We start from the raw sequence: 15,832 nt of genomic DNA on the forward strand, positions 1-15,832 counted from the left end.
TTCCGTTGGAAGGGCCTAAAAATGGGGGGTGCGCGTTATCTACGGCTTACGATAAAAATTCTGCAGCTGTGTGTGTAGTTTTTTTCACAACAACGTGACAATGTTGGCCGTCACAAAGTCGGGACGGCACACTTCTCCGTGACGTTCCGTGAGAACAAGAAGAACAGCCATGGTGACATGAAAGAATACGCCAGCATGGGCTACCGTATATAAATATTTGGTATAGGTAGGTATCTATTGAATCTTATTTTTCATGTTTAAATAGGCCTAAACACCATGAAACATGATCAATATTCATGATATTTGCCCATGTTCACAGCATCCTAGTTTGAATTTTTATGTTGGCTTTGTTGCTTCACTTTAGGTATGGTACAAATTCCGTTGTGGCCGTTCATAAACTCGTGTCAAACACCTGACTACAACACCCTCTTTTGGGAGTTATATTAACTAAACGTCACCTTGATGAGAGACTGTCCTATATCACCACTGTCATTGCAGGTTCAAAGCTAAAACAAAACAGTCTGTAGTTTGTTTCAGTATTAAATAAAAAATGGTAAAGATGAATTATTTCCTCAAGATATAAAATGAACATTTTCTGTAAAAATCCCGAAATTTTTCTGTATATTTCACTTTCAATAAACTTTTTTTAGATCATATTTCCTACAAACTATTTAAGCTACAAAGTAATAAGGGACCAACGAACAACATGAGTCATATACCGGTACATGTAGTTCCGACTTTTTCTTAGTTGTGTCCTGATTGATGCCTAAACTGACACTTAATTTAGTGACAAATCAACAGATTTCCCAGCGGTGGCTCTAGCCAATGAAAAATACTTCTCCATGTAACCTCGTTCACATGATATAAATACTGAGGTAAAACTGCGTCATAGACAAATGCAATCGGGCATGCGTGTTATACGTCGGTGCGAGCTATCTGTGTACTGAGATAACGAAGTGCATGGGTGCGCATTTTAAGCCGGAAAATATGGTACATCCAAAATTCCTCCTACTCCTCTCTTGGTTACTACTATGTATGTATATACACTATATCTAAAAGATGTCAAAATACATTCTTTGGTTCACTGCTGGTCCCAATTTGTGTATTTGGGAACTTCAATCTGTACATTTGTACAGGATGGAGTATGGCCTATACTGAATCTAAGTTCAACTGTACAGAAATTCTGAAAATAAATTAACATTATTGCACAGACCTTCATAGTAATGTAAGCCAATTGTTATAACTGGTGCAGCTATGTTGTGAATTGACCGTTTGTCTGCCATTATGTCAAAACGCCATTCAAGATCATGGTACTGCTGAACCTGAAAGGAAGAAAATATAAAGTTAACATGCAAATTATGCTTAAGGACAAGAGAATAAGCAATGCATTTATGCAGACTGATATAGGCATGGCACCTTTAAATTTAGCTTGATCCTTGGAAATTATATTTGTTGCCTTGAGTTTCACACCACCACAATAGCCAACAATGGTCATTTGTATCAATATATTTACAAGTATTTGCATCTAGTGGTCCTTTGAGATGGTCAAGCAAAATCATCTCCATGCTGCCTGTCTTCAAAACTTGTCAACATCTCCATTTCTATGTTAAGGTGACTCTAATTTAGCCAATCTCTCCTCATATGACAAGTTTGCAAGTGCAGGGGCCATTTTTGTGGCTGCATTCTGGATTCTTTCTATTTTCTTTATATTCTTTTTGGTACTGGGTGATCACAATGTCACTGCATATTCCAGTCTAGGCCTTATCAGTGTGACCAATATTTTTTTTTAATAATTTCTTCGTCCAAATATGTAAATGCCACTTTTATTGTTCTTAGCAGGTTATAGATTCTCCAACAATTTTGTTTATCTGTTTATCATAGGACAAATAGTTTGAGATAATTACACCCAAATCTTTTTTGGATCTCCTTCTTTACCTCCTTAGTTTATATTGTCCTGATATTCTATTTTTACTTTTACCAAACTCCATTATGCTACACTTCTTAATATTGAAGTCCACTTTCCATTTCTGACTCCAGTTCCATATCTTATTCAGGTCTTCCTGTAGTGATTCCCAATCCTTTTCAGTTTTTACTTTCCTTAACAATTTGGTGTCATCTGCAAAGAAGCACATGTAACATTGCACATCATCATCAATGTCATTTACATAAATAGCAAACATTATTGGAGCCAATACAGAGCCTTGCGGAACTCCACTGATCACCTCTTTCCAACCTGAATATTTTTCTCTGAGCACTACTCTCATCTTTCTACCAATCAGGAAGTCCTCCATCCATTTTAGTAGGTTCCCTTGTACCCTCCTATATGTTCCAGTTTGTTTAAATAATTTCATTTGTATTGTGGTTGTGTTTATGTATGTTTATCATTACCCACTGTATATGTGTGTGCATTGTACACTAGCTCTAATTGCCATCTCTCCCTCCTTCCTCCTCCTGGCTCATGCCTCCATTCATTGCTATCACCTGTCTCCATGGTATATGATAAATAACATCATTGTGCATTTACCTAGTTGTATTTTATGGGAAGGGGAGCTATGCTCGTGGTGTCCCGCCTTTGTATCTCTCAGTGTCTAGTTTGCTCTTAAAATCATGAATGGTTTATCCACACACTATTTTTTCATCCAATTTGTTCCAAATGTCCACCACTATGTGGAAAATGTTTTTTCTTGAGATCTCTTCTATAACTATGTTTTTTTATTTTCTTTCTATGTCCTCTTGTGTTTCTCTTGTCCCAGTTTAACAAGTCCTCTATATTGAATATTGCTGTGCCCTTCATGATTCTGTAGATGGTCAGTAGGTCGCCTCTCTTCTTTGCTCCAGAGTCAGTAACTCTAATTTAGCCAATCTCTCCTCATATGACAAGTTTGCAAGTGCAGGGCCATTTTTGTGGCTGCTCTCTGGATTCTTTCTATTTTCTTTATATTCTTTTTGGTACTGGGTGATCACAGTGTCACTGCATATTCCAGTCTAGGCCTTATCAGTGTGACCAATATTTTTTTTTTGGGGGGGGGGGGCGCAGCGACGAAGGTGTTGGCGGTTCCCTGTGTGTATGTTTTATTACTCATGTATTTATCTATACATTTACTTGTCTTGTGTAATTCAAGTTTATTTTGGGGTAATTTTGAATCACTAGAACGGATTAATTCCATTTCCATTTTTCTAAATGGGAATAAGTGTTTGGACTATATAGTGGTGACCAGGAGTATGGTGGGGGGAGTTAAGGATGTACATGTCCTAAGGGGAGAGAGTGGGGGAATATCAGATCATTTTCTGGTGGAAGGTAAATTGAGAGTGAAGAATAGATGGAGAAAGAGGAAAAGGGCAGAAGGTAGCGAGGTGCTTAGAGTGAACTGCTTAAATGAGAAAAAGGGAGAAAGAGTATAAGAAGCTGAGAGAGGAGTGGGAGGGAGTAAAGGATAGAGTAGAACTAGGAGTGGAGGAGGAATAGGGATGGTTCAAGGAGGGAGTCATAAGGTGTGCAAAGATGGTGTGTGGAACAAGGAGGGCGGGAGGAAATAGAAGGAAGGGTAGTGAGTGGTGGGATGAGAAAGCAAAGAAGGATGTAGAAGAGAAGAAGCAGGCATTCATAGATTGGCTACAAATTAGGACAAGGGAATTGTATGAGAGGTACAAAGTAAAGAGAAGGGAAGTTAAGCATAAGATAAAGGAAGCAAAGAAGAGAGCAGATGTGAAATGGGGTAAGAATATGACAAAAAAAAATTGAAATTAATAAAAAGATGTTTTGGAAGGAAATTAAAAGAGGAAGAGGAGGCGAATCAAGTAGAGAAGAAAAGGTAAAAGGTGCAGATGGAGAGATGATAATGGAAGAGAAGGCAGTGAGAGGAAGGTGGGCAGAGTATTTTAGGGAGTTGCTAAATGTGAAGGAGGATAGGGAGGGAAAGGCAGTTGCAGTGGGAAGCACTAAGAAAATGAGAGTGATGAGTGAGGAAAATGGAGAAATAGGGAAGGATGAAGTGAAAGCAGCTGTTAAGATGATGAGAGCAGGTAAGGCTGGATGGTTGGATGGATACCATGCAGAATGTCTGAAGAAAGGAGGTACTCTTATGGTGGACTGGCTGGTGAGGTTATTTAATGTGTGTTTAAGGGAGGGTAGAGTGGTGGAGGACTGGAGGAGTGCCTGTATAGTTCCACTTTACAAGGGAAAGGGGGGCAATTGTGAGTGTAGTAGTTTCAGAGGGATCAGCTTTTGTTATGTCGCCCTGGCTGTTCAATCTTAACATGAATGGGGTGGTGCGAGAGGTGAATGAAAGGGTAGTGGGTCAGGGGTTGGAGATGGTTAAAGAAAATGTAGAAAAGTGGGAGGTGAGCCAGTTGTTGTTTGCTGATGACACTGTGCTTGTAGCAGGATCAGAGGAGGGATTGAGGAAGTTAGTGACAGAGTTTGAGAAGGTGTGTGAAAGAAGGAAGCTGAAGATAAATGTGGGCAAAAGGTGATGAGATGTACAAGGAGAGAGTGACAGCAGGCTGGAAGTGAGCATTAAGGGTGAGAGGCTGGAGGAAGTGGATAGTTTTAGATACTTGGGTGTGAATGTGGCAGGAAAGGGAGGAGTGGGGGTGGAGGTAGAATGTAGATTGAGAAATAGACATCTTTGAATGGATGCTAAGAGGAGGTTATATGAAGGAGTGATTGTGCCAACAGCACTGTACGGGGCAGAAACATGGAAAATAAGAGAGGAAGGGAGGAGTTTGAATGTGTTTGAGATGAAATGTCTGAGAAGTATGATAGGGGTTACTAGGCTAGATAGAGTGAGAAATGAGGAGGTGAGGAGGAGAACAAGGGTGGAAAGGGAGCATGGGAGACAGGGATGGTTTGGACACATGGAAAGAATGAGTGAAGAAAGATTAGTAAAAGAAGTGTGGAAGGAGTGAATATGAGGGGGCATCCTAGTATGAGATGAATGGATGGGGTGAAAGGGGCATTACAAAAGAGAGGAATGTCTGTGGAGGAAGGACGGGAGAGGACAGAAGATCAGGGTGAATGGAGAAGGGTTGCATATGGATGATGCTGTGATGCATGAGGGGGAGTGAGAAAGTATGAGAAAAAATTTGACACAGCCCAAAGGGATTTCTCCCTGTCTTCTCCTTTTCTGCATGTGGGGACAGAGAGGGGGGGTCGCCAAATTTATGAAGCAGCCTTGCTGTGGATGTGCTGTGTCTTGCAACACTGCTGACCCAGGGCAGTGGACAAGATGCAGGGATGACCTGTCATCCAGGAGGTGCCAAGATACTGTATATACTCATCTAAAGGTCGACCCCCCATTTTTGGCCAAAAAATCTGGAATTTTCCATATACCTCAGGTATAGGTCAAGTGACTTGTTTTTGTTTTGGTGCTTTGAGGATTCCACTGTCTTAATGCTTTGAAGTGGTGTGGCTTGCCTGGTATAGCAATTGATTATTATGGTTTTTTCACTTCATTAATTCTGATGTATTTTGGTTTGTTTTTTCAAGTTCACTGATTTTAATATCTAATAAGTTTCACTGAAGTTGCCATTGCAGCGGAGTGAAAAACTTGAACAGAAAGGTTTTTTTTTTTTTTTGTTTTTTGTTTTTTTTCTTCATGAAAGTAGCAGTTGCCGACAAGACTGACGAGTTAAACACCATATGAGGACGGAACCTTTATTTGTAATATGTTTTACTTATTACATCCTTTTCAAGTACAAGTTGAGATACATATGCTTGAGATTCAATAAGGGGAGAGGAGGGAACGGGGAGAGAAAAGAAGTAGGGGGGAAGGGAGAGGAGGAGGAGGAGGGGGATTGAACACTGGGAAAGGTTGAGAATGCTGGCCCAAACATCCGTGGGCAAAATGTCCACAAAGGGTGGTTTAAATATTTTTAATTTTTTTGCTGGCCATGGGTATTAGGGGAATTATGTGGGGCGAGATGTTGAACATGCCCCTATTTTGTTCAATAGTGTTCGTTCCTTGAATGATCGCTGCTTCTAAACACTTCCTGTGGATTTTGTCTGGTTCTCGTATCAGCAGCTCTGCATTCTTCCAGTCCATAAGATGGTTTTCCTTGTTTCTATGTGTCACACATGCATTGGTGACATCATGCCTGACGTAGTAACAGTGTTCACGTATTCGTGTATTCAGGTCGCGTGACGTTTCTCCGATGTAAACTTTATCACATCCTGAACACGGAATACGATAAACACCAGCTTTGGTGCCCAGTGTTTGGTTGTTGTGAATTTTCGTCTTCGTGATGTCTTTTATCGTCCTGCTTGTCTGGCACACTACTTCCAAATTGGTGGTTCTTAAAATATGTGTCAGGTTGGTGGCAACGTCGCTGGTTGGCAACACAAGACGTCTTGTTGTGCAGCAGGACAGCCCAACAAGACGTCTCATGTTGCCAACCAGCGATGTTGCCACCAACCTAACACATTTTAAGAACCACCAATTTGGAAGTAGTGTGCCAGACCAGCAGGATGATAAAAGATATCATGAAGACAAAAATACACAACCAAACACCGGGCACCAAAGCCGGTGTTTATTGTATTCCGTATGGGGATACCATATCTAGAAGGAATTTCACATGTTTTGGTATGTACCGTGTATTTCATGTCCCCATTGTTTACTGGTAGTAACTAGTAGGTAAATATTTTGATTTCTGAACCTAAAGAAAAGGTAAGAGTTCTTCCTAGCCTTTCTTGTCATGTCTGGATTTCAACCTAACAAGATTATTACTTGTGTATAGGTCGACCCCTAGGTTTTGGCCTAAAAAAAAATTCCTTAAGATTTCGACCTATAGACAAGTATATACAGTAAGAGGGAAGGAGAAGGGTGGAGGGGAGTAGAATATATGGGAAATGAAATGGGTGGGAGTGGTTTCTATGCCTTTTTCTTTTTGGCTACCCCTCCATGTAAGGGGGAAAGAGCCTTCGGTATATGTATGTAGAAAGAATCCAAAAAGTAATGACAAAGATGGCACCAACACTTTCAAAATTGACATACAAACAATAATCTGTGCAAACACCATACAAGAATTTAAGAATAACTAGATGGTAAGAGATACAAAGACTGGTCACTACAAGCATAGCTCCCCTTCCCATATAATACAACTAGGTAAATACATAAACAGCCCAATATAGCTAATGGAAAGGGGTAATTTTTATCTTGTATATATATTTTTATATTACTTTGGGTAAATGAATTCTTTTACATGCCCAATTTCTAACATTAAACTTAAAGTAAACTTACTATCTTAAAATATATATATATATATACTGTATATATATATATAGAGGGGCTCGGTACCAGACATGATTGTCATCACCCGAGGCTTTATTCTATGGTAAACCCAGGGTCTGAATGTTGTAAAGTTATGCAAATGCCTTTCATACATGGAAAGTGGTGTTGCCAGTTCTCATGTACTCTAAAATTGTCCAAACTGCTGATATGCTTGCTTATGTAAGAGCTGTTATATTGTGTTTAAAACCTGTTTTAGGGAAATGCTGGAAGGAGGAAACAGGAATGAATGAATGGAAAGAAATTAATAGGCTGGAGAAGAATTTAATTCTTTATACAATGAAAGAAAGGCATAAAAAGATGGCATAAATTGGTATAGTAGGATGGGTTTCTTTTTCTACTTCTGAGAAAGAAAATGCCTTCATTCATCTTTTTCCCCATAGGCTAAAAGGGATTGGCTGGTAACCCTCACCTTACTGGAGTATGGTGAAACTTATTACATGCAGTAATGTCAGTGGCATAATTTTTTTTTAAATAGGTGTAGTTGCACATACAGGAATAATGATTAATTAGTTGTTGCCTTGACCTTGAGCTTCATTCACTGGAAACTTTCAGCCTCACAGTGGCTGGCATCAGTCTCCCCTCCCATACATCCCTCTGTGTTGCATTTGTGTGAAATTTATTTATCACTAGCTGAAAGAGTTGGAGGGGAGCAGTTGGCAATTGTTAGCCCTCCATGTTGGAAACAGTGGAAGATAATGTTAAAACTAATAGAGAGAGATTACAAGCCCAGTCCAAAGACCAAGTGTCAGCCCAGTGAAGCTGCACTTCCAGATGGATGTCAGGGAAGCTGATAAGTTTTAAAAATGAGCAGCAGGGTCACTGCAAGTAGGCACACTTAATTGGTCCCTGTATATACAGTGAAGACAGTAATTTAAATTCATTATATTGCTGGCTGATTTACCAACAAAAGCACAAAAAACTAGCACAGAGGTATAAAAGGAATAATACATATACATACATATACCAAAGGCTTTCTTCCCCCTTACATGGGAGGTAGCCAAAAAACAAAGGCATAGAAACCACTCCCACCCATTCCATCCCCTACATACTCCACTCCCCTCTACCCTCTTCTCTCCCTCTTATCTTGGCACCTCCTGGATGATGGGTCATCCCTGCATCTTGTCCACTGCCCTGGGTCAGAAGCAGTGTTGCAAGACACAGCACATCCAGAGCAAGGCCACTTCATTAATTTGGTGACCCCCCTCTCCATCCCCTCATGTAGAAAAGGAGAAGACAGGGAGAAATCCCTATGGCCTGTGTCAATTTATTTCTCATACATACTCCTTCACCCCCCCATCCCCTCCACCTCATGCATCAAAGTATCATCCATACATTCTCCATTCACCTCTATCTTCTCTCCTGTCCTTCCTCAACAGACATTCCCCTATTTTCCAATTACTCTTTTACTCCATCCATCCATCCATTTCATCCTAGGTCACCCCCTCATGTTCACTCCTTCCACCTCTGCCTTCCACACCTCTTTTACTAGTCTTTCTTCAATCATTCTTTCCATGTGTCCAAACCATCCCAATACTCTTTCATCAACCCTATCTCCCAACTCCCTTTCCACCCCCATTCTCCTCCTCACCTCATTTCTCACTCTATCTAGCCTAGTAACCCCTATCATACTTCCCATGCATTTCATCTCAAACACATTTAAACTCCTTCCTCTCTTATGTTCCATGTTTCTGCCTTGTACAGTGCTGTTGGCAAAATCACTCCTTCATACAATCTCCTCTTGGCATCCATTCCCAAAATATCTATTTCTCATTACACTTTTTAATCCCCCAAGGTATTTACTCACTTCTCTCAATCTACATTCTACCTCCACCCCCCACTCCTCCCTTTCCTGCCACATTCGCACCTAAGTATCTAAAAATATCCCCTTCCTCTAGTCTCTCTCCCTTAATATTCACTTCCAGTCTGCTGTCACTTTCTCCCCTTGTACATCTCATCACCTTACTTTACCCACATTTATCTTCAACTTCTTTTGCATACCTTCCCAAACTCTGTCACTAACTTCCTCAATCCCTCCTCTGATCCTGCTACATGTGCAGTGTCATCAGCAGATAACAACTGGCTTATTTCCCACTTTTCTCCATTTTCTTTAACCATCTCCAATCCCTGACCCACCACCCTTGCTTGCACCTCTCGCATCACCCCATCCATGTATAGATTGAATAGGCAGGGTGACATAACACATCCCTGACAAAGTCCCATCTTTACCTCAAACCACTCACTCTCTCCATTTCTAATCCTAATGCATGCTCTACTACTCTCATAAAAACTCTTGATTGCTCTTAACAGCTTTCCTCCTATCCCATATATCTGCAATACCTCCCACAGTGCCCTCCTATCTACCCTGTCGTAAGCCTTTTCCAGATCCATAAAAGCACAAAATACATTCTTACCATTTCCTATAGCTTTCTCACATATCTATCATACCACAAAAATCTGATCTACACAACCCCTACCTGTCCTAAACCCACACTGTTCCTCACCAATTACTCCCTATGTTCCTCTCCTAATCCTCTCAATCAAGATCCTCCCATAAGCCTTCTCAACTACACTTAACCAGCTGATCCCTCTGAAACTACTACACTCATTCTCACTTGTCCCCCTTTCCCTTGTAAAGTGGAACTATACAGGCACTCTACCCTCTCTTAAACAAACATTAAATAACCTCACCAGCAAGTCTATCATCACTGTACCTCCTTTTTTCAGACATACTTCATGACATTCATCCATCCCAGGTGCTTTCCTGCACTCATCAATTTAACAGCTGCCTTCACTTCATCTTTATTTTTCATCCATTTTCCTCACTCATCACGGTCATTTTCTTAGCGCTTCCCACTGCAGCTACCTTTCCCTCCCTATCTTCCTTCACATTCAGCAACTTCCTAAATTACTCTGCCCATCTTCCTCTCACTGCCTTCTCTTCCATTATCACCTCTCCATCTGCACCTTTTACCTTTTCTTCCCTACTTGATTTGCCTCCTCTTCCTCTCTTAATTTCTTTCCAAAACATTTTTTTATTACTTCCATAAATTTGTCACACTCTCAGCCCATTTCACATCTGCTCTTCTCTTTACTTTGTACCTCTCATATGATTCCCTTGTCGTAATCTGTAACCAATTTATGAAAGCCTGCTTCTTCTCTTCTACACCCTTCCTTGTTTCCTCAGCCCACCACTTACTACCCTTCCTTCTATTTCCTCCCATCCTCCTTGTTCCACACACCATCTTTGCACACCTCATGACTCCCTCCTCAAACCATACCCATTCCTCCTCCACTCCTACTTCTACTCTATTCTTCACTCCCTCCCACTCCTCTCTCAGCTTCTTCTTGTACTCCTCCAATAGCTATTTCCCCCTTACAAGGGAGGTAGCCAAAAAACAAAGGCATAAAATTCACTCCCACCCATTCCATCCCCACTTACTCCACTCCCATTCACCCCCCTCCCTCTCTCTTATCTTGGCTCCTGGATGACAGATCATCCCTGCATCTCAGCCATTGCTCTGGTTTGGAAGCATTGTAGCAAGACACAGCTCATCCACCGCAAGGCCACTTCATTTAAAAGGAATAATATATAATAATTCTAACCTTTACTTTCATATCCTGGACATAATGTTGTAGCTCATCTGAAGAGTTGCTGTAAAACTCTGACATCAATTCTGAGGTATCTTCAGAAAACCCAAGCATCAGTACTGTTTCCTTAAATGCAGTAATAGTAGTATGTGTCCGTATGCTCTCCAGAAGAAGAAATATTAGGGCATGTACAGCATTTTCAACCTGGAAAGAGAAAATAGAAAACAGTGGTTACTTTTCAGTTGATTTATAAATTTTTGTCAGGCAGTAGATGTATGTAGAGGAAAACTGTAGAAATCATCAATGAAAACAAGGCTCCTGAGGAGGAACAATAACCAATCCTGAAAGAAGAACTTGTAGATGCACCGAAACAGATGAAACAATGAAAATCTATTGGCCACAATGATATCCTAATCAGTGTTAAATGATGGAGGTAAACAACTACCCAGTTAATATAGGAGTTCCTCCAAAAATGCTTGGAGGAGGGATATTATCCTTAAAGGGTAGGAAGATGTTATTACTTGTCCTGTGTTTAAATCAGGAGATAGACACCTTTGTGAATCCTACTTTGGTATTTTCCTACTCTGCCATAGCATGAAACTATACAAGCAGATTCCTGAATGGCATGTCTGCCTTGTGGTTGAAGATAAACTGGATGATTGTCAACATGGTTTTGAGCCAAACAGAAGTACAACTGGTCTAGTATTTACCATTCGCCAGTTAGTTGAAAAAGGTAGGAATTTGATCAAATAATTAAATCTATTACCCCTGATCTCTCCTGCAAAAGACCTCTGGCCTTCAGACAACTGAGAACAGCCTCTAGGTGGTATTATAAGTCACTCAGGGAAGATTATATTGAGTAGTTGTCTTGGGATTGTCAGTGTGGGGCATTGCAGTATGAAGTGTTCTTTGTCCTCTGTGTGGTGGTTGCATTTAGGGCAGTTTGAGTCTGTGGCCAGACCTATTCTGTGTTGGTACTGTCTTAATGGTGGATGATGTCCTAAGTGCAGGTGTGCATGGTTCTTATCAGGTGTGAGAGGGTTTTTTCTGTGGGGCTTATGTATGGGGGTTGTTAGAGTACAGTATAATTTAACATTAACTCCATATTTCCTCTTGAATATTGGAACCACATCTACAGATTTCCAGCCCACTGGCACCTCCCCCTGTTTCAGTGAACATGCTATTAGTTGATGTACTCTGTCCACTAATTATTTTCTACACTTTTCAATATTTAATTTGGGTTAATATCAGGTCCTGAGCCCTCTCACTTCCAATTTTTAAAATAATTCATTTTTTTCTTATTTCCCCTATTTTGTTAATAGCATTCACACCCTTTTCTCCTTCAAAACCCATATCTATATTGAATACTGACTGAAAGTATTCATTCACTATTTTAATTTTCATTCTTGTATCTTCATATTCTTTCTCTACATTTCAACTTCACATTTACAAATCTTAAGAATAACATAGGTTGGTCCTTGCATTTGATGACTACATCCTTCTTGAAGTTCTTTTCCTTTTTTCTTTATATTCTTGTATATTCATAGTTTTTTTTTCTTTGTATTCATCTTTTATCATTTTAGTTCTTCATTTTTGCCAACTGTCCCATGCTTTGTTTCTTGTTTTCCTAGTGCACATCTTTTATTAGACCAGTCCTGTTTTTGTACTTCTTTTTGCACTCCTTTTTTTTTCTTTTTCTTTTTTCATGATACATATTTAGAGCTCTACTATCTATCTGTGAGGGTCATTCCAAAAGTAATGCCCATTTTTTAACTCAAAAAGTTGAAGAGCTACAAAGATGGGAGTGGCACCATTAAAATGAGCGACCTTATGTGCTCCAGAATTTATTTTTCTATGTAGTCACCACCATTCTCAATGCACTTTTGCCAGCGACGAACGAGAGCCTTGATGCCTCGGTCATGAAAGTCAGCACCTGCCGAGGCGGTCTATTTTTTCACAGCTGCAATTAAGGCATTGTTGTCAGGGAAACACTGCCCACGTAATGCGTCCTTCAGAGGTTCAAACAAGTGGAAGTCTGACGGTGCCAGGTTGGTACTATACAGTGGGTGAGACAGCATCATCCAGCCGAACTTTGTCACACATTCTGTGGTCTTCAAACTTGTGTGTGGCCTGGCATTGTCGTGTTGCAAACAGAATGTTTCCCTTTTCTCTGGCCTTACACAGGCAATCCGGGCCTTCAGTTTGGTCAACATTTCAACGTAACAGTCAAAGTTGACAATCGCCCCTGGTTCCAAGAAATCCAGGAGGATGACGCCCTTCTTGTCCCAGAAGACGGTGCACATCACTTTGCCTGCAGATGTCTGTGTCTTGAACTGCTTTGCTGGGGAGTGTGAGTGGTGGCATTCCATCGACTGCTGTTTGGACTCTGGCTCGTAGTAATGACACCACATCTCGTCACCAGTGATGATGCAGTCCAAGAATCTGTCACCTTCAGCTTTGCACCGATCCAACAAGTCCTGACAGACATCCCATTGGTGGTCCTTTTGGTCCTACGTGAGCATTCGAGGAACCCACCTAGCACACACTTTGCTGTATCCTAGGGATGACATCGTTTCCAGTGCACTGACACCCACATCCAACTCTACATGCATTTCTTTCACCGTTAGCCGCTGATCAGTGCAGATGAGTTGATCGAGGCGCACTTTGTTTTCCAGGGTGGTGGCTGTGCATAGGCGTCTGGAGTGCATTTTGTCACTCACATCTCTGTTGCCACTCTGAAATCAACGAACCCATCTCCTAACTGTGCTGACATCAACTGCATCGGCTTCATAAACGTTCACCAGGCGCTGGTAAATGTTGATCGGTTCAATTTTTTCTGCATGGAGGAATTCAATGACGCATCTCTGCTTCTGACGCACGTCCATGACGAATTGCTTTCTTAGAGTGTCACACCATCAGTATCTGCAACAGAGAGATGAAACTTTCAGGTCATGAGTGCATAAGTTCAATCATCATAACAATGCAATTTGCAGTCCCCTCGGATCCCTTCAGGCAGACTAAAATATAGGAGGCATTATTTTTTAAACGACCCTCGTGTATACCAAATGCTTCTTTTCCTTAGAGAGGTAGCCAGCCAAGGCATGCTCCCATTCCATCCCATCCCACTCCCATATGTTTTCCTTTCATCTAATCTCTTCCTGTTTAAATTTTCAAAAAAATATTAAATTTCTTCTCAATTTCTATACATACATATACCAAAGGCTTTTTCCCCCTTACAAGGGAGGTAGCCAAAAAATAAAAGCATTAAATCCACTCCCACCCATTCGTTCCCACCATACTCCACTCCCCTCCCTCCCTCTTATCTTGGCTCCTCGTGGATGACAGGACATCTCTGAATCTCGCCCACTGCCCTGAGCCAGGAGCAGTGTCGCAAGACACAGCACATCCACAGCAAGGCTGCTTCATTAAATCGGCACCCCCCCCCCTCATGAGAAGACTGGGAGAAATCCCTTTGGGCTGCATCAATTTATTTTTCACACATACTCCCACACCCCCATCCCCCACCCACTACTCCTCATGCATCACAGCATCATCCATACACAACCCTTCTCCATTCACCTCATCTTCTGTCCTCTCCTATCCTTCCTCAACAACAGACATTCCCCTCTTTCCCACTGCCCCTTTTATAAACCCCATCCATCTCATCCTTGGTCACCCCCTCAAGTTCACTACTTCCACTTCTGCCTTCAACATCTCTTTTACTAATCTTTCTTCACTCGTTCTTTCCATGTGTCCAAACCATCCCAATACTCTTTCATCAACTCTATCTCCCAACTCCCTTTCCATCCCCGTTCTCATTCTCACTCGATCCACCCTAGTAACCCCCATCAAACTTCTTGGGCACCTCATCTCAAACACATTCAAACTACTCTCTACCTCTCTTTACGTTCTGTGTTTCTCCCCCATACAGTGCTATTGGTACAATCACTCCTTCATACAATCTCCTCTTAGCATCTATTCCCTAATATCTATTTTCATTAAACTTTTTAATCCCCCAGGGCATTTATTTGCTTCTCTCATCTACATTCTACCTCCACTCCTCCCTTTCCCGCCACATTCGCACCCAAGTATCTAAAACTAGCCATTTCCAGTCTCTCTCCCTTAATACTTCCAATCTGCTGCTACTTTCTCCACTTGTACATCTCATCACCTTACTTTTACCCACATTTATCTTCAACTTCCTTCTTTTGCACACCATCCCAAACTGTCACTAACTTCCTCAATCCCTCCTCTGATCTTGCTACATGTGCAGTGTCATCAGCAAACAACAACTGGCTTATCTCCCATGTTTCTCCATTTTCTTTAACCATCTCCAATCCCCAATCCATTACCTCTGCATTTACTGCTTGCACCACCCCATCTATGTATAAATTGAACAGCCAAGGCAACATAACACATCCCTGGTGAAGCCCTACCTTTACCTCAAACCACTCGCTTTCTCCATTTCTGATACTAACACAAGCTCTACTACTCTCATAAAAAATCTTGACAGCTCTTAATAGCTTTCCTCCTATCCCATATATCTGCAATACCTCCCACAGTGCCTTCCTGTCTACCCTGTCATAAGCCTTTTTCCAAATCCATAAAGGCTCCAAAAATATCTTACCTTTTCTTAAAGCTTTCTCACATATCTGTCTTACCACAAAATCCTGATCCATGCAAACCCTACCTGTCCTAAACTCACACTCTTCCTCACCAAGTGGAACTATACAGGCACATCTCCAGTCCTCCGGCACTCTACCCCCTCTTAAACAAACATTAAATAACCTCACCAACCAGTCCACCATTACTGTACCTCCTTTCTTTTTTAAGACATTCTACATGACACCCTGCGCTCATCATCTTAACAACTGCCTTCATTTCATCTTTCCCTATTTTTCCTCCATCTTCCTCTGTTATTTTCTTAGCGCTTCCCACTGCAACTACCTTTCGCT

The 15,832-nt window shown here is 41.2% G+C and overlaps 2 protein-coding genes across 6 annotated transcripts in view; one reads left to right on the forward strand and one right to left on the reverse strand.

Moving 5' to 3' along the window:
* Window positions 1-15,832, forward strand: part of LOC143037443 (nuclear envelope integral membrane protein-like) — a 190,199-nt gene that overhangs the window by 95,522 nt on the left and 78,845 nt on the right. The window lies entirely within an intron of this gene.
* The window catches only part of LOC143037445 (COMM domain-containing protein 2), a 35,260-nt gene that overhangs the window by 14,382 nt on the left and 5,046 nt on the right, over window positions 1-15,832 (reverse strand). The window contains exons 2-3 of the mRNA XM_076205679.1: window positions 10,893-11,081; window positions 1,214-1,322 (exon numbers count right to left, since the gene is read on the reverse strand). Coding sequence (XP_076061794.1) covers window positions 1,214-1,322; window positions 10,893-11,081 — 298 coding nt within the window. The remainder of the gene's footprint in view (window positions 1-1,213; window positions 1,323-10,892; window positions 11,082-15,832) is intronic.

This window comes from Oratosquilla oratoria, chromosome 22 (assembly GCF_046742065.1).
Source record: "Oratosquilla oratoria isolate Oo_2021 chromosome 22, ASM4674206v1, whole genome shotgun sequence".
Taxonomy (NCBI): domain Eukaryota; kingdom Metazoa; phylum Arthropoda; class Malacostraca; order Stomatopoda; family Squillidae; genus Oratosquilla; species Oratosquilla oratoria.